Genomic DNA, 25,614 nt, shown 5'->3' on the forward strand with positions numbered 1-25,614 from the left:
ATAAAGAAATCTACTTTAGATTAAAATGATGAATATAAGATTTCAAACCCAAGGATAATGTTTCAGGAATTTATTTTCACTTTTATCCTACAAATGATTTGGGGGGGATGATGAGAAGTAGACCTTTACAAATAAGGATAATTCAGAATAAACGCCCAAATGGAAACAGGTTTATGATAATGTTCTTGTATTATTGACAGGAATGAGCATGAAGATATGCTTAGAATAATGAGTGGCATTTTCCTTTTCTCCCTTAATTTCCCTGACACTGATTTCCCATGGTTCTCTTGCTTGTCTGATTCTTCCTTCTTTGGGCTCCTACCACCTTAGTGTGGGTAACTTCAAGAGCTCTGTACCAAGCCCTCTTCTTCCTCTGCACATAAAATCTCTTGAAGATCTCATCAATTTTCACACAGGTTTAAGTGTCATTGCTACACAGATAATGCCTAAATCTAATCATAACCTCCCTCTTGAATTCCACTCATCTACTGTCAACTACTCATGGAATATCTCCTGGATGTTCTTCAGGAATATCAAACTCATGTTCAAAATGAAAATATCTTCACCACAAAACCCACTATTCTTCCAAATTTCCCTATTTTTGTGAAAGACACCACTATCTTCTCTTAGGTTTGTAGGATGGATGGATGCAATAAAAATCTACTATGTACCAGGTATTATGTACTAAGCACTTTTCAAATATCACCTCATTTGATCATAGTCTTAGATTCATAACTTCAGTCATTCAAGAATTTTCCTCATCTTTCATCCTTCTTATCCAATCTACTGCCAAATCTTGTCAATTCTTCCTCTACAAGTATAAAATGTGTAAACAGTGAAAAGAGATACAAGACAGAAATAAAACATATAAACTTAAAAAAACAGATATGAAAAATTGCCTGATTTAAAATCTGACAATAGCTATTCAGGTTTTTTTATTCTTCCTTTTGCTTTCTGACTTTGAGTTCGGGCACCTCATTTATTTTAAATTAAGCTATAGGGCAGTAGCTATAGGGAGGTTGGATAACAAAAAATGCAAATTAAAAGAGCTTCAAGATTTAACCTTAAACCTAGAAAATTGGGAAAGATGACAAAAGATGAAAATAGTCGAAGTTGGAAGAACTCATTAGGATGCTGTTCGTGGTACTGTCAAATTGATCCAAATGTTGTGGAAAATAAATTTAGAATAAAACACTTTTTAAAAAATTACTAAATGTTTTATACCATTTGGTCCAGCAATCCCTCTACTAGGACATGTGCCCCAAAGAGGTGAAAGACAGAAAGAAAAGTCTCATATCTACCAAAATATTTTGATTTTTTTTGGTATTGAAACTTTCTTTTCTTTTTTTAAAAATAATTTTATCTTTCCCCTCAATTATGTACCAAAATATTTAAAGCAGCATTTCTGGAAAAGCAAAAATCAGGAAACAAAGTGGGTACCTACCAAGTGAGAAATGTTTACCTGAAAAAATTGTGGTACATTAATACAATGTAATGTTATTGTGCTATATGAGAAAGGATGAATAAAGAATTCATAGAAGCATGGGAAGATTTACTGAAACTATATGACCAAAGAAAACAGAATCAAGGAAAAAATATCTATACTGACAATACAATACTAAGAGACAGCAGAATTAAGATCAGGTAGAATGACTAATCTTGCTTGGTTCTAGAGGACTGATAAGCAAGAACATTTCCTTCTTTTTGGTAGAGAGGTGGTGGCCGACAGTACAAGTTATCAGATCCCGAGTTGGCTTTGCTTAGCTGCTTTTTTTTTTATTGCTAGGGAGCAGTCTATTAGTGGGAGGGAAGACAACTATCCCAAGAGTTGGCAGTTGGACAGCTAAACAAACCATATTCTTAGAAAGAAGAATTTCCTTGATGTAAAAGACCAGATACTTATCATAAGAACCAGAGCAAAACTTGAAATCTAAAGGCAGAGGAATTTTAGGCAAAGGATATCCTATATTAAGCATATAGTCAATACCTTACACTTTGCTTCAAATATAATCAGGTTTTAGGCCTATATAAAGGATTTATGTAATTTTTATCAAGGCTATGTGTAGAGGGCAAAGTTATGCTGAGTTACATAGATACATATATATACATACACATATATGTATGTATGTGTATGTATATATGTATATGTGTATGTGTGTGCATATATAATAGATGGAATGTTAATTCCAGATAAAAAAACAGAAAATTAAAATGAATTGAGAGTCCAGTAGCTCTTGCATGACTTGTAAACATGTATTTCTTTAAAAGCAAATGCAGAAAATATAAGAGGGTTTATTCCAATCAACCTTGAAGATATAACACTAATTTTTGTGCTTATTCTAACCTTTAAAAAAGGTAACTCAGTGTCTATATTACAGACACATGATCTTTTACAAAAAGCAGACTAAATTCTCCTAATGGATTCTAATACTTTGGTTCTTCCCAACAAGAATCCCTTTTGGATCAAAACTAACTGACAGATATTATCTTTTAGCACCCTGCACGTAAGTTCCCCTTATTAGCTTGCAAAGCATTAGGAAGGGGAATTGTGCCTAAATCATGTTCACAAAAGAGGGCACTTTAAAATTTAGTCCATGTTGCATTTGTCGCTTGGGGTCTTTTACACACACACAGACACACAGACACACAGACACACACACACACACACACACGGGTTATGAAGACTTATTCAGCTAAGGTAATATGACGAAAATAGGTCCCACACTCACCAGAGGTAACTCCTAGATGCCACCAAGAAAGGCTCAGACTTAAGTATTAAGTGGCTTACCCTTGGGTACACAGTCCATGTAAACCACTTTTAACTAATATCTTTTTAAATACAGAGAAAACTGTTACAATACAATTTAATGGTAACAACAGTTACAGTTGGAAAAATAGTTCTTCACAATATTGTATCACTTGCTTTCATATTTTTGCTCACAGATTCAAGACGTGAGAAAAAAATCTCAAAAGACTTAGCACAAATTTAATAATTCTAGAGAATTCCTGAATGATCTACTTGTTGAAGTAAAGTGATTATAAGGGGTTAAAGTTAAAATGAGAAACACATATACCTCCTGGTAAAAGAGACTATTGATTTAGGACATACAAATATGTATGTTATATGATCAAATTATACATATATACACATATAAGCACACTATATATATGCATATATACACCCATATTTGTGTATATAAACATATATATATATACACACGCAACACAGTATCTCAAAAGTCTTAGTACACACAGGCACCTAAACTGGATTGATACTGGGTTTTTTGTTGTTTATTAAATAGATCCCAAAGTCACTTATCAAGATATTGGGAGAAAATTTTTGTCTCTTCTGTCCTCTCTCTCTTCCTCTCTTTCTCATAGCCACAAAGACATATACACCACCACCATCACTTCTACCACATACTACGAATATAATCAATTGCATTTCCCAGTGTGCACTTACCTCATTGTCTGACTCCACAAGAACTTGATCATATTCACTAAGGGCTACTAGGAACATAATAGAGGTGACATTTTCAAAGCAGTGTATCCATTTTCTTCTTTCTGATCTCTGGCCCCCAACATCCACCATTCTGTAAGGTTGAAAATACAGATCAATCTCAGGTAAGGAAAACTTAAGAAAAATCAATACACATTTGTTCACTAACACAAATGGTGGGGGGTAATTTAAAAAAAGAAACAATTTGTTTTTCAGAAAGTGATATTGCATTCAACAAGTAGTCACTGAATGAATGCCAGCTTGTATGGCAAGATGGGAGAGAGGAATGTTTTGCGTAATTAAATATTCTAGTTAATAGAAAATCATTACATATGTATCATACATAGATCACCAGTTTATTATCATTCTTTTTAAATTTTTTTAGTTGTAAAGCATTTTTTCTCCTTCTAAAACTCCTCCACTGGAAAAAAAGAAAAACAAAATCTATATAAGAAAATAACTATAGTAAATAAAAATGAAGTCCCATAGTAGCTATATCCAAAAAATGTCTCATTTGCATATTATTTCATTGCCTCTCTGTTAGGGTGTGGGTAGCATTCTTCAAAATCGGTCCTCTTATCATTGAAAAAATATCCAGTTTTAGAAGACTGCATCTAAGAAAATAAAATATACTTAATTTTAAAACTATAGAGGGGATAATTTAATATTTCTTTGATGATACAAAGGAACTTGTTTTTAGAGTGGTCTCAAGGATACCTTTATGAACCATGATGACCACCATACTTTCAAAGTAAGAGTCTGGTTAATAATAGTTATTTCTAGTTGATTGAATGCCAGAACAGAATTAACTTATTAATTAATAATAATTCATCTGCGATAAAAAGGGGGCATTGTTTCCTTATTTTTTGAGTTCAATAAAACTCATATAGAACAATGATTATGTATTTAAGTGGCTAAAGAACTCCTGAAGTAAAAAGAATAAAGAACATGACCCTAACTTGAAATAGGAGCAAAGCTTTAGTCCTCTGTTTCTTTGGCCATACACACAACAGGAAATACCTTGTGTATCATAAACACCTTCTGAATACAAATATTCAAAAGATAGCTGTATCATCGTGTATGATACAACACAAAATCCAGTCTTTTTTCTGGCCTGAAAAGATTGCTGATCAAAAGTGTATGGTACATTTGCATATCTTCTGTAAGGAACAAAGCACATAAACTTGGAAATGAATTGAAATTTCCTTGCAAATGATGATTTTTTTCAAAATGTCCACATTTAAATTTGTTTTGCATGTTAAACATATTTGCAATGGTTTTTTTTCTTGCCTTCTCAATGGGTAGGGGAAGGATGAGAGAGAATTTGGAAATAAAAATAAAATAAATTTGAATTTTTAATATGTCTACATTTATTGTCAAGTCATGTAGTATGGATTTTTCCAATGAAAATTCAGAAGTGAATGTCTGAAATTTCTAAGTTTCAGGTCTGCGTTTACCACATCTTAAATATCCTGGAGATAAACGCTAAACTTTAGCTTCCTTCTCCTATAATATAGGCATAACAATTATGATTTATAGATGCCAACTAATTAATGAAATAGTTATTGGCTTTTAACTTGGAAGATGATGTTACTGGTTCTGCTACCATTCAGTTCGATTTACCATTACAATAGTGTAATGAATTTCTGTTGATGCATCTATGTTTTCTCACCTCTTTTAGGAAAGCTTAGGCTGGGGCAGAGGAAAGGGCAAAGAGGGAAAATGTCTCCTTTTGTGGCAAGTTTTCTACTGTTTGATCACTCAACATCCCTTAATATCAGGAGGTTACCATCAGGAGGCTGAGCAATAGGGTCCTGATATGGGACCAATACTAAAGCTATTTGGACAACCATATCAGTTAACCTAATGTGCTATATCATGACTGACTGTTAAACAGAAATAATACTCTGTCAATGCATTAAACTGCCTTCAGCTAGGCAAACACTAGCTAAGCAAAGAATCACAGTAATTCTACATAATAAGAAGGATTTAGAGAAAAACACCTGTTACACACATGAAGGTTTTTCAGCCAGCTTTTTAAATCATTGATTCTATACATACTATTTGGTAATTTCAATAAAAAGGTAAAGACCAAAAAAGTCTAAATATTTTGTCTGTGTGAGTTATAAGAGGAAATTAACTTCTGTTGGGGGAAATGGTAGGACTGAACTGTACTATACGATAGTGAAGTAAATCCAAAGGATATTGACTTTGTTGAGGAGATAAACACCAGATACAACTGAAAGCAAGAAAGCTGTACGCAAAACTGAGTCAAATCAAGATCTACAAAGGAGTTCAATGAAAAGATATACTTTTCTCAACATTATTTATGGCTACCTTAGAGGCAGGATTCCGTAGCTTTGACTAGGAAATGAAATAGTAATTGATGGTAAACACCTTAGGCAACTCTCTCTCTCTCTCTCTGTCTTTCTCCCTCTCTTCTTTCCTTCCTTCCTTCTTTCTTTCCTTCCTTCCTTTCTTCTTTCTTTCTTCCTTCCTTTCTTTATTAAGTGATCTCTTAGAATTCAAAGAAAATATGTGAGTGCTTGTGGAGTATCTAGACTGATAGTCTTAAAGAATGAGAAAACAGTGGAATATATGTACGTCAGCAAGATAATAATCTGAATAAAATGGACTGGATTATACAAAGTGGCCTAAGGTCACATGAAAATATTGGTTGATTGGATATGACCATAATAATCAGAACAAAAATATTAAACTCTACAGGGTGGCCTGTAATGATGATTAACACACTGGGATACTGATCTAGAACAAAATGTGAATGGCAGCAGTATGTATACACCCTGCATTTAATGGAAAGAATGATGTGCAAATGATAGAAAGTCAGGGAGAGCAGATTATTGGAGGCAAACCATCATGAAACCAAATAGGCTAGGAAGTCAGGTAACTAGGATCATAGTCAACAAATGAGCCACAATTCTAATTTGTGGGATCCAGACTGGATCCCACATTACCATAAATAGCCAGTGAAGAAGCAGAAAACTCTGTGGAATGATTAGATGATTTGACTATTTGGACATAGGGAAAAGGCCCTCACAACTACAGTATAGGCTAGATATGGGTTTTCATTACGATAAATGATGCTAGACTCAAATGTGGATGTGAATATATAACCAAAATAATACAGTTCTTAAAATTCTTCCACTCAGAGAAGTTAAAAGTAGAAGTTAGAAAGTAAGGCTCTTAATCATCTCAGTGTAATGATTTTTGGTTTAAAGAGCTGTGTATAGACATATAAATATAATATATATCATATATATATATATATATGATCTAAAAAATGCTTCCATAAGTTCTGACTCTAGGAACAGGGTACAGAAGAAAGATGAAAACTGGACTTAGAAACAGACCACTGTTTGAGTGTCCACTTAATACCCACAGGAAGGTCACCACCTCCCTAGACCTCAGTTTCCTCATTTAAAAATTTTTAATAATAATTGTACTACTTATCTCAAAAGATCATTGAAAGAAAAGGGTTTTGAAATCTGTAAAGAACTTTATAAATGTTATTCTGAAGGTAGTAAAAAAGAGTTCATAAGAGGATGGACAATAAAGATAAAGACAGTGTCTCTTTTTTAGAACTATGCAGACCACTAGAAATGTTGACTTCTCCCTGATCACAAACTGGGGGAAATAACAAACAAACAAAAAACAACTCTTAGGTGTTTGCATCTGAACAGCGGTAGGCTGTTCATCCCATATAATTTACTTCCAGATCAATCATACAAAACCCCCCAAAATAAACCCAAAATAAACCTGTGTTGATGGTGCCATTTAATTATCCTTCTTACATATTACATTTTCTAGAATGAAATCATATTACCAAAGTGCATTGATTGAAGAATTGGCAAAATATGAAATATAAGATAAATAATAACCTGGACTGATGATCAATCAGTCTATATATGCTAAATGCTTTGCAGATCAAAACCTCCATGGAAACTTTAACCTGCTTTTGATCATATTATCTCTTTTCTCAAAATCTTCTGTGATATTGGCTTATAATTAAAATATAGATCTTAAAACACAGATCTCTAAAATGCAGTGTCTTCAGAACTAAGGGGCTATTCTACTTTGTCACTGTTTTATTGGCATGGCTCTTCTAGCAACTGGTGGCAGAGTAAAAGGTAGTGTAGAAAGAGAAGATCCTAACTTGGCACAGGGTGATGGAAGACCTGACTGGATTTAATGAGCCTATATTTTCTTTTTAGGTACATTGGCAGAATATACATCCCCAATGAACTTTATGTTCTTGCTTAGACACATATTTAAGGTAGTAAATTTACCACAGATAGCATCTCCCCATTTCTCAGAGTATAACAAGAGCTGGATTCTAATTAAGAGTACAACCAAATGATTATGGAAGAAGAGATTAAACAGAGATGTATCTGTATTGTTTATTTCCCCTTGTTTGTGAAAAAAAAAACATAATAGTATTGCTAAATTATCACTGGGCAAAAAGAGCAGTGATGGGGGGCAGTATAACTCATTTCTCATTTGCTCTGCAACATGAGGCCAACTAATCCTACATGTGAATGTTATGAACATTCTTAAGCACTCAAGTTTATAAATAAATGTGAAAAAATGTTCATGTTATTTGTATTAGTAGTCAAGAATCCTGCATTTGGTAGAAGTTACGTTGATTGAAAGCCAATATGAAAATCTTTGTAACACACAATTTCTCCTATTGACAACCTGATAAAAGTATCAGACACCTCTTAAGTACTTTCAATAATGGACAAATTCCTCTAGAGTTAATTTGATTCTAAATTTATTGAGGAGTAGAATGAGTATTTGTGCAATTCGATGTAATTCCACTTCCTGCAAATATAAACTTCCTCCTATATCTGCCTTCAAGGAGGTATTTAACCAACCATGAAGGAGGTTCATTCAGTCAAGAGTGCCTGAACTGAAAATCCTATGGTAATAGAAATGAAGTTGAGGAAAGTCAATATGAAAATCTTTATAATTAACAACGTCTCTATTGACAAGTTCATAAAGTAAAAAGGAAAGATTATTTATAATCATTAGAATCATCATGGTAATTAAAGGACAGGTTAAAATAAATCCCAATTTAATCAGTTTTCCTCAGATGCTTTCCTTAGACCTATACAAGCTTTCAGCATTTACAAAATTCATTAAAAAAATGAACATGACATAAGAATTAGAAAATGGGTTTCAGGGACTAGATTACTACCTGAAAATGACGCTTTGTAAGTCAAAGGGGTATTCAATGATCCCTGTAGTGGGGACGCGAACTCTAAGGACATCTTGTTGAGTAGGCAAATAGGCAGGATCTGCTACACGGTCCAAGTCGTTAAGATAGCTACAGGTGGGAAGAAACAATAGTCATGTCAGTGACACCATAATACCAAATTCCATTAAGGAAAAGGATGGGAAGAGATAAAGATTGGGGAAAGAAAAGAAGGAAGAGAGAGATGACAAGAGGGGATATTTCAGAGTTAGAAAGGTAAGAGTAAACTTTCAGTTATAGGAGGACATATATACAGTTTGCAATTACCCAGTTTTCATATTTCATCTCTTGTCACCTTTGGACTATTTCATTACTCATGAGGATGAATTCAGATGTGATTCAAGGGGGGATACAGGAAATTAAAATGAAACCACCCCAGTTCTCTACTTATTAGCAGCTCTGGGAGGGGATTGGGATGCAGGAAAGGATAAAGTGAATGTGTTTTTTGAATTATTTGTGGATTTCATCTGTAAATGTCATTTTCATCACTGATTGCCAGAGATGATAGAACTAAATGAATGTAAGCTAGTCTATCTGTAGGGTTCTACAGTAATTTCCTTATCAGCCCCCTCAAAAACGGTATTTAATTCAATATCCTTTCATGTCAAAGTTGCTCAACATATAAAACTGGACACTTAAGAAAGTGCATTGTTGGTATGAAGTTCTTAAGGTAATAGCTAATATACTCGAGTACTGTAATGAATCAGTAATCTCCTGTTTGAGCGAGATGCATCATATACTGAAATTCGTTTGATTCTGTGACAACTGCATGCTTCCTCTATATACTCCAAAATGCTCTATTACATACATTTGTTAAATGAAAATGAATGAAAATTATTGTTTTGGGGGAGCTTTAAGGGACACATCATTTGTTATAACTAGAAGTATTCTGAGAAGGCACAAAATACAGATTGAAAATTATCATTCCAAACGGTACCCAAGTGATTCCAAAATTAATATCATTTCCTCAGGTCCTGGGGAGAGCAAAATTATGTATTTAGATTGACTTGCTCTTCTTCACTAGGCCATTTTCCCCCAGGGTTTCTAGATGGGGGGGTGTGTTTAAAATTTTAAGATCCATAATTTTAAAATACTTAAATTACTTAGGAAATCACAAATAAACCTTAAACCAAAAACAATAGCTAGAACTAATACACAAACCCTAGTGAGTTGAGATTTAGAAGAACAAGAACCATAGCTCCTTCCAAATTATGTAAATAAAATACATAAATAGGATCAGTGAAAATACTATGGTAGGTGAGATGTTATGTAAAGAATTTTTATTCTCTATACAGAAACATGGTTTTAGCATAGTTTTTACATCTATCACATTGGTTGTTCCCCCCATATTCACGAAATCTTTATGTTTGAGAATGATTGGTGGATGAGGTAAGTCCATTAATGCTCTTCCGTTTTCCACTATTATACATCATAAAGCATTAAGAATCAATCAAATCACAGAATTCTAGAGTTAGAAGAGATCTTAGAGATCATCCTCATTAGAGGTCTTAGGTCTTAGGAAAGAGGGCCTTAGCAATCCCTGAGTCTAATCCTCTCATTTTATAAATGAGAAATAAAAGCCCAGAGAAATTACGCAACTTGCTTAACTAAGGTGACAGCAACATTGCATTTAATGACATTCCTGGAACTAGAAACATGTGACGGGTAAACTCTAAATAAATTTCTTACTAGGCTTAGAAGATTTTAAAGTTTTTTTTTTGTAATTAAATTTATTGATTTAACTTTTAACATTCATTTTCACAAAATTTTGGGTTACAAATTTTCTCCCCTTTTATCCCCCCCCCCCAAACACCTAGCATTCTAATTGCCCCTATGACCAATCTGCTCTCTCTTCTATCATCCCTCTCTGCCCTTGTCTCCGTCTTCTCTTTTGTCCTGTAGGGCCAGATAGCTTTCTATACCCCTTTACCTGTATTTCTTATTTCCTAGTGGCAAGAACATTACTCAACAGTTGATCTTAACACTTTGAGTTCCAACTTCTTTACCTCCCTCCCTCTCCACCCCTTCCCTTTGGAAGGCAAGCAATTCAATATAGGCCAAATCTGTGTAGTTTTGCAAATGACTTCCATAATAGTTGTGTTGTATAAGACTAACTATATTTCCCTCCATCCTATCCTGTCCCCCATTACTTCGATTCTCTTTTGATCCTGTCCCTCCCCATGAGTGTCGACCTCAAATTGCACTCTCCTCCCCATGCCCTCCCTTCTATCATCCCCCCCACCCTGAAAGTTTTCTATTAAAACATTCCACTTACTTTTCGGTCAACCTCAGCTCCTCAAAGATTGAATGAGTTCCTAGTAATGAAGGGATAAGGCTGAATCTGGGATTTCATTCACATAAAGAAATACAAGATGTGGGAGTCCCCTCTAACTCAGGCTTCTCTGCAACTTATAACCCTGGAGAGCTGCCCAGGCCATTAAGAGGTTAAGTGATTTGCCCAGGGTCACACAGCTAGCATGTGTCAGGGGTACGACTTGAATTGGGGTCTTCTTTGTTCCAAGGTCAGCTCTTTAGCCTCTATGACACAGGCACTTCTCTGACTGTAAAGGGGAAAGAAAATGATCCTCTTTATGAAATACATTATTCAGAGACAGTATTCTCTAAAAATATAAGTTATAGAGAAGTTGACCTACGTTGGTAGAGAGAGGATCCTCATGGGGACAGATCCATGTTACCCTGTACTGATGAAATCACAGGTCTAGTCTCTAATCCTAATTCTTCTAAGGCGCCATTCAGTTACTTCTTCCAGGCAACTAATTATCCTTTTTAGTCTACCCTCAAACAAATGAATGTTTCCTAAGATAATAATTTATGCTCCTCTGATTTATAGGAAACAACCTAATATCTTCAAACACAAAAGCAAATTGAGATTCCAGATGCGGACATAAGAAGATATTAGGGGTGTGGAGGGAGTACAGAAAGTAGGGAGAAAGAAATGTAAGGGTAGAGGTGGTGCTTTGGGTTTGTAACACTGGACACTGGCTCAGAATGTGGTCTTTACGTGGTGATAGGTATAACTGGGACATAGTATTTGGCTTTGAGGATTATCTAAAGTGGACGAGACAGGTTCCCATTGGGTTCAAAAATCAATCCACAAACATTTATTAAGCACCTACTACATGCTAGGCATTGTGCTAAGCATTGGGGATACAAAAAGAGGTAAAAGATAGTCCCTGCCCCTAAAGAATTTATCTTCTGATTCCTATGCTTCCTACGTCTTAGTAGCTGGGGTTTTTCTCACATGTCACGCTTAAAAACTGGACACAAAAATATGAATTGCAGAACTTAATAGGTTTAGAAAACCTGAAAAGTTTTCCAGTTTACCATATGTTGATTTTACTTTGAAAAGCATAAAATGAAAATCCATTTTAAACCTAGAGCTCCATATATTCAGCTACATGTTACATAAGGAACAAAATACTTCAAAATTACCCTCACAAATTAAATAACTTCAAAATCATGACGGAAAACCTGCAACGGAATCTATTTGCTTGCTTGGATAATCCATGGTTACCCACTTAATTCATTACACTGGGAACTACTGTTACATGTGGGATGTTGAGTTTTTGGAAAAGTGAGGATTCTTTTTGTGGTGATCAGAAAGCTTGACATTAAATTTCTTTCTTTTAAAAACAAATGTTTTATTGACGTTCTTTTTAAAAACATCATTGTCACCTCCCTGAGACTTTTTCCACCTGTCTTCCTCACTCAGGTCTCAATAATTTTTTTTTGTAACAAAGAAGTGCAGTTAAATATAACAAATCAATACATTGACTATGTTTCACAATGTATAGCTCATTCTGCTGGTAGAGTCCACTACTTTGCTGCTTAAAGAAGGGAAGCAAGTTTTGTCAGATGGCTTCTCTCATAATTCCTATGATTCCTCAAGCCAAAACTCCCTTCTGTGGCTATCATTTTACCATATATATAGCCTTCCTTAAACAAAATGTTAGCTTCTGAGACGCAAGGACAGATCTACTTTGATATTTATATCTCAACACCTTATACAGTATCTAGTAAATAATAAGTACTTAATATATTTTAAAAATTCATTCAAGGACATGAAAGCCTATTTAGGATTAAAATATCGTTTTTGGTAATTCACAAATTGAATAATATGTCTACAGTTAATCAAAAGCTGACTCTTTTCCAAGCTTAATACAAGTTGAACTTCTCCAATTTTACTAGTGCTTAGCTCTGTGCCCCAGTACATTTGTTGCTGAATTATTTCAGTCATATCTGACTCTTTGTGATTCCATTTGAGGTTTTCTTGGCAAAAGATAGTGTAGTGTTTTACCATTTCCCTCTCCAGCTCATTTTAAAGATGAGGAAAATGGAGGCAAGCAGAGTTAAGTGACTTGTCCAGGGTCACACAGCTAGTAAATATCAGAGGCTGGATTTTAACTCAGATCTTCTTGACTCCAGGTCAAGTGCTCTATGCACTGTGCCATCTAATTGTGTAATAATAAATGCTAGCCGACTGACTGTTCCAGTAGGGTTAGAGTTAACAACTCTTCATAAGCAAGAACCACCCACAGTCTGTGTTCATAGGTCTTTTGAGAGAGACAGACAACTCCTGTGCATGTAGAATGAACTCTATTTGCCCGTCTCTCCAGGAGGAAGATAAAATGCATGTAAGCTCATGTTCACAACACATTCTACTCCACTGCAGATACAGGGGAGAGGGAATGTTATCTGTTTCATTTGTCACATTCTGATGAAAGATACAGGAGTTACAATCTCTTAACCTTATTGTACTCATTCTTTGTGTTGTGAGCACTGAGCAAAACAAAGAGAGGCTGCCGTGGGGGAGAAGGAAGGGAGATAGCTTAGACTATTCCATTCATTTAATCTTTTTAAAAAAATCACCCAGGTTTGAACAAATTTATATCACAGAGTAAATTCACGAAGTTAATTATAGCTATGATTTGTTTTGTAAAAATGATTCCCAGTGGCTGCTGAGGTCATTCTTAGGGGGTTGCTATGGTGACAGGCACAAGGTACATTACCAAGGCGATATATGTGTAACAAATGGTTGGCAGAAGCTCTCTCCTGACGTCAGGAACTGATGGCTAACAACATATGTGAAACTTATATTACTAAGATAACTGGAAATTTCATGGTCAGTGTCAGAATACAGATGCCTTGAAACTTACCAAAAAAAAATCCCTTTGGCATAAAATATCACCCCATGCTGCTAAAAAATTACAATTCTTTATTTAAAAAAGTTGGGGAAAACACAACAGTTGTGTATTGTTCAAAAGGTGGGATGGAATGACCTCTAAGGTCTTTCCAATTCAAAGGTTTTGTGATTCTAACATGGCATGTTAGAACTAGACTTTGTAGGTCTCCTTTTTCAGTGTTAAAAACAACCACACAAGGCTGCTATCTATCTGTTTTTATTCAATGGCCTTTCATGCTGTTGTTTTGCCTTGGTTGTGAGAATAAGTAGTAATATACTGTCAAGAAAGAACTGTGCAAACATTATACGAAAAGAGGGTCTAGAGCCAGTAAGATGGATGGTTAGCAAGGAAGACATGTTCGTCATGTAGCAGGTATAAATGACAGACAACCCATTTTGTCCATTAACATCCTTACAATGTCAAAAGAGCTGGAGGAAGGCTCACTAGCATGTTAATGAAGGATTTATGGGAAGACATGGGCAACAAGTCACCCAAGATGAGAAGGTACAGAGAGAAAAAGGTATAGAGAGATTGTTCTTAGCTTAATGCCTTGTACACAACGATGAAAACTATTAATATTTATATTAATTATATATATATAATTATATTAATATTTATATAGTATTCACTATGTGCCAGGCACTGTGCTAAGGACTTTACAAGTATTATCTCATTTGATTCTTGAGAGGTATTATCCCCATTTCACAGATGAGGAAATTGAGACAAACAGAGATTAAGTGATTTACCCAGGTCACATACATAAAATGTGAGTGAAGCTGAATTTGGACTTAGGCCTTCCTGATTACAGGTCCAAAGCTCTATCTACTGTGCCACCTAGCTGTCTCTACAAAGTAGGTGCTTAATAAATATTAATTGCGAAGTATATTCACTGAAGAACCATCAAAGTACTGAAGCATGTGAGACTCAGATTCCAAATGTCAACTTATAATAATAATGCTTATATGATGCTTTTGAGAACAAAATACTTTGATACAGATAATTTTATTTGAGCCTCACAACAACTCTGTGAGGTAAATAATAAAGGCATGATTATCATTTTAAAGTCATTTGCTCAAAATTATGCTTTGTTGATGTTTTTCAGTTGTGTCTGAATTTTTGTGACCCCATTTGGGGTTTTCTTGGCAAAGATTACAGAGTGGTTTGCCATTTCCTTCTCCAGCTCATTTTAAAGATGAAGAAATCAAGGCAAACAGGGTTAAGTGACTTGCCCAGGGTCATACAACTAATGAATATCTGAGGCCAAATTTGAACTCAGGAAGAGGAGTCTTCTTGACTCCATGTCCAGCACTAGATCCACTGCATCACCTCGCTGCCCCAGAGGTACATAACTGGTGTCAAAAATGGGGTATGAATCTTGGGCTTTGGTGACTCTAGAACTAACATTTCATCCACAATGACATCAATCAAGTAAAAAGGTAAACAGAAAAGAGAGGTATTGTTATCAAGTTTTGTGAAGGTTGCTTCCTGATTTCCTTTGGATCTAGTTCACATGAACACATATTAATCTGTGTGGCTGGTTTAAAATGTAGTCATGTCAAGTTTTTCAGGGTACTGGGTTAGGTTCCCTCTGTGGCAGCAGAAAATGATGAGGAGGGGACTCTAATCAACTGGAAATCAACTTCTGAACATGAAATAGCATCGCAGCATTTTCCCTCTGAAAAGAAATTAAATCAGGAGGCCCAATATAATTTTTCACAGATTTTCAAATTCGCTTTTCTTTTTCTGCGGAAAATACATAGCCATTTGGAGAAACAATAGTTATTTTTTAGTAGAGAAGTAATAGGGGCATCCAGGTGGTGTAGTGTAGAATTCTGGGCCAGGAGTCAGGAAGACATCTTCCTGAGTTCAAATCTGGCCTCAGACATTTGCTGGCTAGGTGATCCTGGACAAGTCACTTAACCCTGTTTGCCTCAGTTTCCTCATCTGTAAAATAAACTGGAGAAGGAAATAGCAAACCACTACAATATCTCTGCCAAATGGGGTCACATAGAGAAGGACATGACTGAAAAGACTAAACAAGAACAGAAAAGCAAAAATAGGGCTTTACTAGGGATCTGTGAAAATCCTGAATACTTTAGAAACAAAGACCTTCTCAAAGTCTGTTTGCCCTCACACTGTAGCCCTTGACAGCTTAAGCCACAACGGCTGTATCCAACTAAGAAGAAACAAGGGGTAGAAACAAATGCAAGAAGAAGCACAGACTTCTTAAAAGCAATTTTTTAAAGAGAGAAGGAACTAGGAAAAAAAAGACTGAAGTTGGTAAGTGAAGTACTTGGTATTATATCTTGGATTTTGAAAAATCTAATAAAAAAATTAGGCATATGACCTTCAGTCATGAAACCAAAAAGGGAAAAGCATCTGTGGGTGGCAAGAGGAGAAAGAAGTCTTTGTCAACATTTGATACAAAGCCTGCCCATCTTAAAAAGATAAATGAAAACCACAGAAATAACATAATCCAGCAAATACAGGAATTCTTTAGCACCTGGGCCTCCTGGAATAATGTTACTTCCATTAGAGTATCTGCTTTTGTATTCACATTACTAGAATGATATAAAGATGAAGATATGGGACAGTTAAGGATACTGTCAAGCTTCTCACACCTTAATTATTGAAAAGAAGGTTACAGAAACTAGATTTGTTTCATTAAAAAAAATTAAGAGGAGACCTCATTGTGATAGGAATATCCCTAAGGGAATTAAAAAGCTAGATCACTCTACAAGGCTTTAGGAATCATCAAAAGCAGGGAAGCCAAGGAGAGAGCAGAAATACAGTGATTTTTGAGAAACTGTCTTTACATAGTTGAGACCGAGGGACCAAAAGGGATCAATTGGAAAAAGGGGAGCTAACTGTTTTAAAAAAATCTATTAACATATTTTGTAGGCAAGTAAAACGATGGAATAAAGCTGCAACTAGAGAAGGGAGAGGTATGACGAGGTCTATTCCTAGCCTCCCCCATACCCTAAACACCCAAGCCTGTTGTCCTTTTTCAAATCTTTCACACCTGTTTGTTAGGATCTCTGTTGCTGAGAGGCAACATACCACTTCCTTTAAGTTGGTTAGTCACATAAAAGGTAAATCAACACATACACTTTCATCTCCTTTGAGGAGAAAATGCATTTTATGGAGGTGGAACAATTTTTCTCCATCGATTCTAAGTATTCCAGTAATTGCAGGATTTTAACTTTGCCATAAATATTTTTCATTGATTAAAAAGTATTATTTTAAATATAAAAAGTAGGAGTTAAAAACAACAAAAAAGGAGGATGTAATAGTAGACTATAATGCTTTTGCTTATGTAGCTTGGAAGTATGATGAATGGTGTTGAGCCTGAAGTCAGGAAGACCTGAGTTCAAAAATGACTCAGACCTTGGACAAGTCCCTTACCTCTGTTTGTCTCAGTTTCCTCAAGTTGTTTTGAGGATAAAATTTGATCACTCAATCAACATGCTTTTTTTATGAGCCACTAGGCATTGGTGATACAAAGACAAATAAGAAACAACCCCAGTAATCAAGGAATTTACATCATATTCAGGGAAATAACAGATACACATAAATACTAAGTAAGTATGTGGTAACTGGGAGCAGAGAAGGCATTCATAGCTGAGGGATCAGAAAAGGTCATATATAGAAGGTGGCACCTGAAGTTAGGATTCTAGGCTACCAAAGTGAGGAGGAAAAGCACTCTGGGAATAGGGAAAGCCTGTACAAAGGCACAGAGGAAAGAAATGAAGCCTCATGTAGGAGTACTGTAAAAGGAACTGGGTCACTGTATTGATGGGTTCAAAGACCAGAGAAGCAGGTTAGAGCAAGATTATGAAGGGCTTTAAATGCTAAACATAGGGGGCAATAGGGAGGCACCGGAGGTTTTTGAATGGGGAGTGATGTGGTCATCTGTACTTTATGAACATCATAAATTAGGAGCTGTGTGTTGAACAAGAATCAACTGTGACTTAGTTAAGACTGGAAGACTGAGTGAACTCCTTCCTGTGAGCCCCTTGACTCCAAGAAATATATCTATCCAGAAAGTTTGTTTTTAATTTTTATCTTAAGAATTTCAAAGGAAAAATTGTACAGGCTGTTTCCCTGTAGGCCTAGAATGAACTCCCTCCTCATTTCTTTCTCTTAAAATCCTTAATATGGGCAGCTAGGTGGCTCAGTGGATAGAGTGTCCTGTCTGAAGTCAGGAATACTCATCTTCCTGAATTCAGATCTGGCTGAAGACGCTAGCTGTGTGACCATGGACAAGTCACTTAACTCTGTCTCAGTTTCTTCATCTGTAAAATGAGCTAGAGAAGGAAATGGCAAACCAGTCATATCTTCGCCAAGAAAATACTAAATGGGGTCATGATGGGTCACACAAAACTGAAAACAACTGAACAGAAACAACAAAGAATCTCTAATGATGTTCTAAAAAGCTCAGCTCAAGTATCACCTCCTATATGAGGCCTTTTAAAAAATTCTCTTCAGTTGTCAGTCACATCCAATTAATTTTACCTACTTTTTACATATTTGCTTACACACTTTATTTCTACCCAGTAGAATCCATTGGATTAAATCTAAACATATTGAACGGGTGAAAAGTCTGAATTGGAGACGTAAATAGAGGTTGAACAGTCGAATCTACCAGAAGGATTAGTGCCTGTGAGAGTGAATATAAAGAGGGCACTGTTTAAGGCTGTCTGCCTCTGGTTAGGGAGCAGAAAAAGGAAGTGAAAGCAGCAAGGGAAACACACAAAAAGGAGGAAGAGACAAGAGAACCTGATGAATGCCATGTCACAGAGATCAAGTGTTTCCAGACAGACGAGTAGCCAACTTAGGTCAAATAAAAAAAAAATGAAGTTTCCAAAGGTGTTTATCTTCTATCATTTTTAAGGAGCTTAAAAATCTGGTAGAGGACAGACACTGATCAAGACCTACACCTAACAGAAACAGCATACAAAAGTGACTTAATGCACAAGCAAATGTTACCACTTAGGGTTGCAATTTGGCAACATGGATTGTAATCTAAAAAGCCTGGGACTAATTTGATACAGAATTCCCTGAACTTTGCTCTGCATTATGAATTTTGTGGGTGCTCAGCACATTCCTAGACACTGTTGTGGTTGTTCATTCATTTCAGTTGTGTCCAACTCTTTGTGACCCCATTTAGAGTTTTCTTGACAAAGATACTGGATTGGTTTGCAATTTTATAGCTCATTTTACAGTTGAGGAAACTGAGGCAAACAGGGTTAAGTGACCTGCCCAGGATTACACGGCCAGTAAATGTCTGAGGCCAGATTCTCAGGTCTTCCTCACTCCAGTCCTGGTGCTCTATGGGCCACCCCACTGTCCTCTTATAGACACTGTGCCATATAACAATTGCATTGGTTATTTTAAAAGTGGAGGGGAAAATCCTACTCAAAAATTTTTTATAAAATTAAAACAAATATATATTGAGGACCCACCATGTAGAAGGCACTATAAAAGGCTCTGTCAGGCATCCAAAGATAAGTAAGATGGTCGTAGGTTCCCAAACTTCTTATTCCCCCTCAAGCCTCCTATGGCTCCCTTCTCCTCTCTCTCTCTCTCTCTCTCTCTCTCTCTCTCTCTCTCTCATTGGAAAATCTTGTCTCATAATTCACTGAAAAAAATAAGGGCATTCACTACCTTCCATCTAATCCCACATCACCTAGATTCCTTCTCCTACTATTTTTCCTCCTCCACATCTATCTCCCTACTCCTTACAAAGGCTAATTTCTCTTCCTGCACAAGGGATATAGCATATGCTCTCTCAAGTCTTTGGATTCAAGATGCTTAAAATTTTACAATAATAAAAATTTCTATAAAACTTTAAGTTTTACAAAATGCTTTCCTCAAAGCAATTATTTTGTTGAAGGGGAAAATGAGGCTTGAAGAAAGTTAGTGACTTATCTAAGATCTTACTTGAAATTAGTGTGAAAATTGGGATTTGAACCCAAGTTACTGGATAAGTTCAAAATTATTCACTGTGATACCACAGATGCTCCTTCAAGGACAGTAAGGCAAGTAAATGATAATACAAGGAAAATGATAAATGCCATAGGAGAGGTACAGAGAAAGCCTATGAAAGTTCAAAATAGGGAGAGATAACATCCAAAGAGCAGAAAGGAAAAGGCTTAATAATGAAGACTGCATTTGACAGAATTTTAGAGGAGGAAGGAACCTTAGAAATCATCAAATCCAACCTCCTAATTTTACAGATAAGAAAGTTAGGACCAAGAGAAGCTTTATGCCTTTCTCAGACTCAAACCGAAGTATTTTGACCTCCCCTTTTCAGGGTTCTCTTCATTATGCCACTAATACACTTAAAGAAAGGACAGAATTTCAATAGCGGGAGATTTAAGGGATGGGCATTGCAGAAAAAGGGGAAGACCAATGGGCAAAAACAGGAAGCTCATTGACCCCTTTCTTTAAATCAAATGAAACATTATGATTTAATAAAATTTGAGAAAATTTTAAAAATGATACAATGAAATTTCCATCTGAGAGTACTCTGGCTCTCCCCCAGAGTCTTATATTTCGGTTTACTTTCACTCTCTACCAACTCCAAATAGTCATTTGGAAAAGAAGCATTAGTAGAAAATAGTTTCAACATGTATTTGCACTTGCCATAGTCAGAAAGAAAAGGGTAAATGGGTATGCCAATAAGAAATGACTGTCATCATTAGATAATTTGCTGTGGGTATAATGAAGTTACTTTAAAAGGAAGTCCTGACTGGAAGTAGGAGATAATCTGACTTTATTCAGTCACCATAAACAAAAACAAAACAAAACAAAAACCCAGCCAAGAATGGTATTCTCCCTAGGAGACCTCTGGCAACTGTGTCCCCTGCATTAGAATGGTGCATTAATTTGCTGGCCACAGTGTGCTGTGTCCTTACAATAATGCTCCAAGAATGCAGGCACAAATGTATTGCCAAGTTGTAAGCATATGGCAGATCAACTGAAGAAAGCAAACCCAAGTGTTTTCCCATTCTCTCTTCCCCCTGGGGAAGCCAGGCTAATGGACAAAGCGCTGGCCTTGAAATCAGGAGATTGGGGTGTAAGTCACTTGCTCTGTGAATCTGAATAAGCCACACTCTCAACCTCACTTTTCTCAGTTGTAAAATGGGTATTAAAACATTTGTATTACCTATTTAAAATGCTATACATCAAAGTGAGTTGTTGAGAGGCAGCATGAGGTAATGAAAGAGAACCAGGTATGAAACTGGGAAGACCCAGTTCATTCAAGTCCCACCATATGGAGCCATAGTGGCCATGTTATCCTTGGCAAATCATTTAACTTCTTACTGCTCTAGGAATCTCTCTAAGACTAGAAGTTGCTGAGAAGGTACCAACCTCAACTAGTAGAGAGACATCAGTGAAATCCACCGGTTAAGTCTATTTCTATCAATGTTAGTTATGACTGTTCTTTTCTGACAATGTGAGATCAAACTGCTTGACACCTTTCACTGCTTAGCTCTCCTATAATGACTGGAAAAGGTGATAAAGCATATTATACAATATTTTTTCATCTAGAGCAGAAATGGAAGATTAAGTACACCACATCTGGTACTCAACTGATTTCTCCACAGAAAGCAAATGTACAATTCTAAACTTTGGACTGGCTTGTAAGTACAAATCTAGGATTATTCCTAGGAAATGACTTCTATGAGATGTCAGACAATGGATAAAAACTGTCAAAATCTCATCCCAATAAAAAAGCAACAGTTTATTATATTATTGGTGTTTCCTTTGCATAATAATGACAAAGAGATATAGTCATCTGTACTATTTTCTTTATGTTTGAGTAAGCACTACTAATTTAGTTCAGTCATTTCAGATGTGTCCAACTCTTTGTGACCCCATTTGGGGTTTTCTCAGCAAAGATACTGGAGTGTTTTGCCATTTCCTTCTCTAGTTCATTTTATAGATGAGGAAACTGAGGCAAACAGGATTAAGTAACTTACCCAGGTTGTACAGCTAGTAAGTGTCTGAGGCTAGATTTGAGCTCATGAAGATGAATCTTCCTGACTTCAGGTCCAGCACTCTATCCATGCACCATTCTACTTCTGGATATAAGGCTGTTTGATTTTCTGTAGAGCTTGTCCTGGATCCCATTCAAGGCAGTTTCCAATTTATTGTCAATCTTGTGATTTCTACCTTTACCACATCTCTTGTACACATCCCTTTATCTCCATCTACACAGCTACCGTTCTTGCAAAAAGCTTTCGCCATCTCTTGGCAGGACTTTCAATATTTATCTAATGTCCCCCTGTCTCAAATCCCCCCTCTCCCCAATCCATTCTCCACTGAGCTGTCAAAGTGTTTTTCCTAAAGCTCAGGTTTAATCACATGACTGCTATGCTTATAAACTCCATTAGTCCCCTACGCAATTTAATTTAAATTGAAATTTCAAGTTGTTTACAACTTGGCCCCTTTGCACCTTTCCAATCTTGTACCTTACTCCCAATTCCACAAAACCTACATACAATGACCTCTTAGAGGTCATTGAGGAAGTCTCCATGTTCTTCCTCATACTACAAGGTACTCGTGCCTGATTCTGTTTTTGTACTGGTTATCTGTTAAGACTGGAATGCTCCTGCTCCTTACCTCTTGACTTCCTTCACAATCAGTTCAAATCTCATCGTCCTCAGGGGGTCTTTCCTAGTTCTCTGAACTGAGAGTATCATTTGTCTGTACTTACGTTACAGTTACACAACACATAGAGTGTGTCCCAAAAGTCTTAGTGCACTTAAAAGTTTATCAAAGCTATGTATCTTGTACATACATAATTATTTTCATTGCCTCTTCCAATAGATTGTGAACTCCTTGAGGGAAGGAACAATGTTTTGGCATTTCTTTGTATTTCTAGGACTTAGTACAACGTCTGGCACACAGTAAGTGATTAATTAACTTGTTGATTGACTGACCTATTGACTGAAGTCACACAAGAACTTCATTATAAAATTACTTTATTCATGAGATGATCCCATTTCATAAACCTTGAGGTCAGTGTTGTTTATGATGGCACTTCAGTGTTTTGGCTAAAGGGCATCCTGATAAACTTTCAAAGAGCTAACAAAATTTAAATGAGTTTCAAGTCAAATGAGGTATATTTAACATACAATCCTCTCCATAATTTGATTACAGCAAATGGTTTGATTTGATCCAAAGTTGGTATACTACACACCTCAGGAATCACTCTTATGTTAAAATGTCAATGTGGCTCCAATGTGTTGTTATATTTGATGCAGAAACTGTGTTCTGACAACTCTGGTTTAACTGGAAGTCTATATACAATTCTAGAGTCCCATCTGGGTCTACACAATACCATCTCTGCCACCATGGACTGGCTGATCCATAACCCAAAGGAACTTGCAAGATGCATGCAGCTAATAGGTGACAGGAAACTTGCTGATTCTTGCCCTAGACCTTCCTCCTCCATATACACATTTCCAAGTGCTTGAGTAAAAAAGAGAATCTGGATCACTTGTTTTCATTTGTTATCCACAACATATTTCTTTACATAATGGGGATTTTTAAAAAAATGACTATACTGTGAGATTTATAAACATAAAGTTTCCTGACAATTGTGGCTGCCAAGAGTGTCCCCTGGCTAATGTTACAGTACTTCTGTTGATGTAGACAGTGAACTCATTAGAAACGATTCCTCAGTATATTAAAGCAGGTGGTGAAACCGAACAAAACTTTAAACCAAGTGTTGCCTGCTTTTTAACTCTTATTAATTAAAGCCCTTAGACTTCATGTTAATACTGAGAAACTAAATGAGGGTTTCTAAGTTCCTGAAAAACTTTCCAGAATTTCAGAAGGGGTGTGTGTGTGTGTGTGTGTGTGCGTGTGTGTGTGTGTCTATGTCTGTGTGTGTCTGTGTCTGTGTCTTCCAAGAACAAACAAAGCTTAATACTATTCTACAATTTACATGGCACCAACTTAACTAGTTAAAGAGTTAGTGAATTTTCTTGCACCTACTCTTGGACCATTTCACACCTTTATTGCCATCAGAAAATGCATAATCAAAGCAAGAATAGAAGAAATTCAAATCAGTTCACTTTTCTTTTTCTATTTTTACAAATAGCCCCAGGGAAAGGCTTTTCAGGGAAGAAAGTTAAAACTATGGGCCAAATGAAGCAATATCTGTGGATGTTATCCTCTCCCATATCAGTATGGTTAACTGAGAGTTCTACAAATAGGGATACAGCTTTCAAAGTGCTAACTGCAAGCTTACTGAATTCCTCCCTCACCCCATGAATTTATATTATATTAAAATTTCCCTTTAAATTTTATGGGCACAAAAAGCCCCTATAGACTACTTTGACAGATAAGAAGTAATGATTATCAAGTACATGTTCAGAGTAAATGATCCATAAAAGTTCTAATCAGGAAGATCTGAGAAGATAGAAATTTATATTCTGGTTTTAAAGCTCTGCCAAATCTTGGAAGTTAAATGGATTCTTCAAGTATGCCATTTGCATCGTCCTGAAATCATATAGCTTATCTGCAGTATCAGAAATGAAAGAACTGCCTATGGATGCATTCCTTTTGCACTAATTAAGTAATCTGTAGTCACTGGAACTAGTTATGACCCAAGGTATGACTTCAGCTAAGAGAGGTTTTACTCTGAATTTTCTGAGACCAAAAAAAAACCACAACAGTAGTTTAATCATATTATTAGGTACTTATAAAATTAATTCAGTATACTTTTATATTTCAGCCATCTTACTGGTCAATTCAGATTGTCACACTATAGTCTCATTGAGCATAAAGAAATCAGATGTTGCACTGACCAGACCCTGACTTGATTCCGTTACAGTTGGTTAGACATGCTTGCCAGCCTGAGGGATATTGGATGACACTTCCAGGAAGTTGGCCCTGATTGCAGGAGGATTTTGCATGAAATTAGTTCCCAAATACTGAATACAATATTTGAATTTTTTAAAAAAAATATGATCAAGAAACCCCAAGTGAGGTAAAATTGTAAGGAGATATATTATAGATACAAAGGTTACATTTAAGAAAAATGAAATAAAAAGGAAAAAAAGTAATAGCAGTTATTTTGAATGCAAAGAAACTAATTTTCATATGAAAATTGGCTTGGTATTTGGAATGAATGATCTGTAATAAACATGACCTGCAACCTGGTTCCCATTATCCAAGCCAGTTATTCCAGCATCTGCTGTGAAAGCATTTCAGAAACACATGGAACATGACTGCCTAAGAAAGAATCCAAGAAACCACAGACTCAAGCCGTATGCTAGCAAAGGCAACATGCCTTCCACTTTCCTCTTTTGTGAAAACACTGAAGAGGAATAAAACATCTCAGGATCATAATGGGAGGCAATAGGAAAAACCTATATCCGTTTTGCTTCTACAGGTCCAGAAAAGGCATTATGGTGCAGTAGATAGAGAGCTGTCCTAAGAGTCAGGAAAGATCTGGGTTCAAATTCTATCTGTTAATTAACCACTTAGTATCCTAGGCAATGCTCTGAGATTGTTTTTAAAAATAATAATGATAATAATAATAGCTAGCATTTGCAAAGCAATTTAAGGTTTGCCAATACTGTATTATTTGATCCTCACAACAACCTGTGAGGTAG

The 25,614-nt window shown here is 35.9% G+C and overlaps 1 protein-coding gene across 1 annotated transcript in view; it reads right to left on the reverse strand.

Moving 5' to 3' along the window:
- LOC140501406 (guanine nucleotide-binding protein G(q) subunit alpha) overlaps nt 1-25,614 on the reverse strand; it is a 397,622-nt gene that overhangs the window by 97,293 nt on the left and 274,715 nt on the right. The window contains exons 4-5 of the mRNA XM_072604982.1: nt 8,718-8,846; nt 3,464-3,593 (exon numbers count right to left, since the gene is read on the reverse strand). Of these exons, the coding sequence (XP_072461083.1) occupies nt 3,464-3,593; nt 8,718-8,846 (259 nt within the window). The remainder of the gene's footprint in view (nt 1-3,463; nt 3,594-8,717; nt 8,847-25,614) is intronic.

The sequence above is a fragment of the Notamacropus eugenii genome, chromosome 1 (genome assembly GCF_028372415.1).
Source record: "Notamacropus eugenii isolate mMacEug1 chromosome 1, mMacEug1.pri_v2, whole genome shotgun sequence".
Classification (NCBI taxonomy): Eukaryota; Metazoa; Chordata; class Mammalia; order Diprotodontia; family Macropodidae; genus Notamacropus; species Notamacropus eugenii.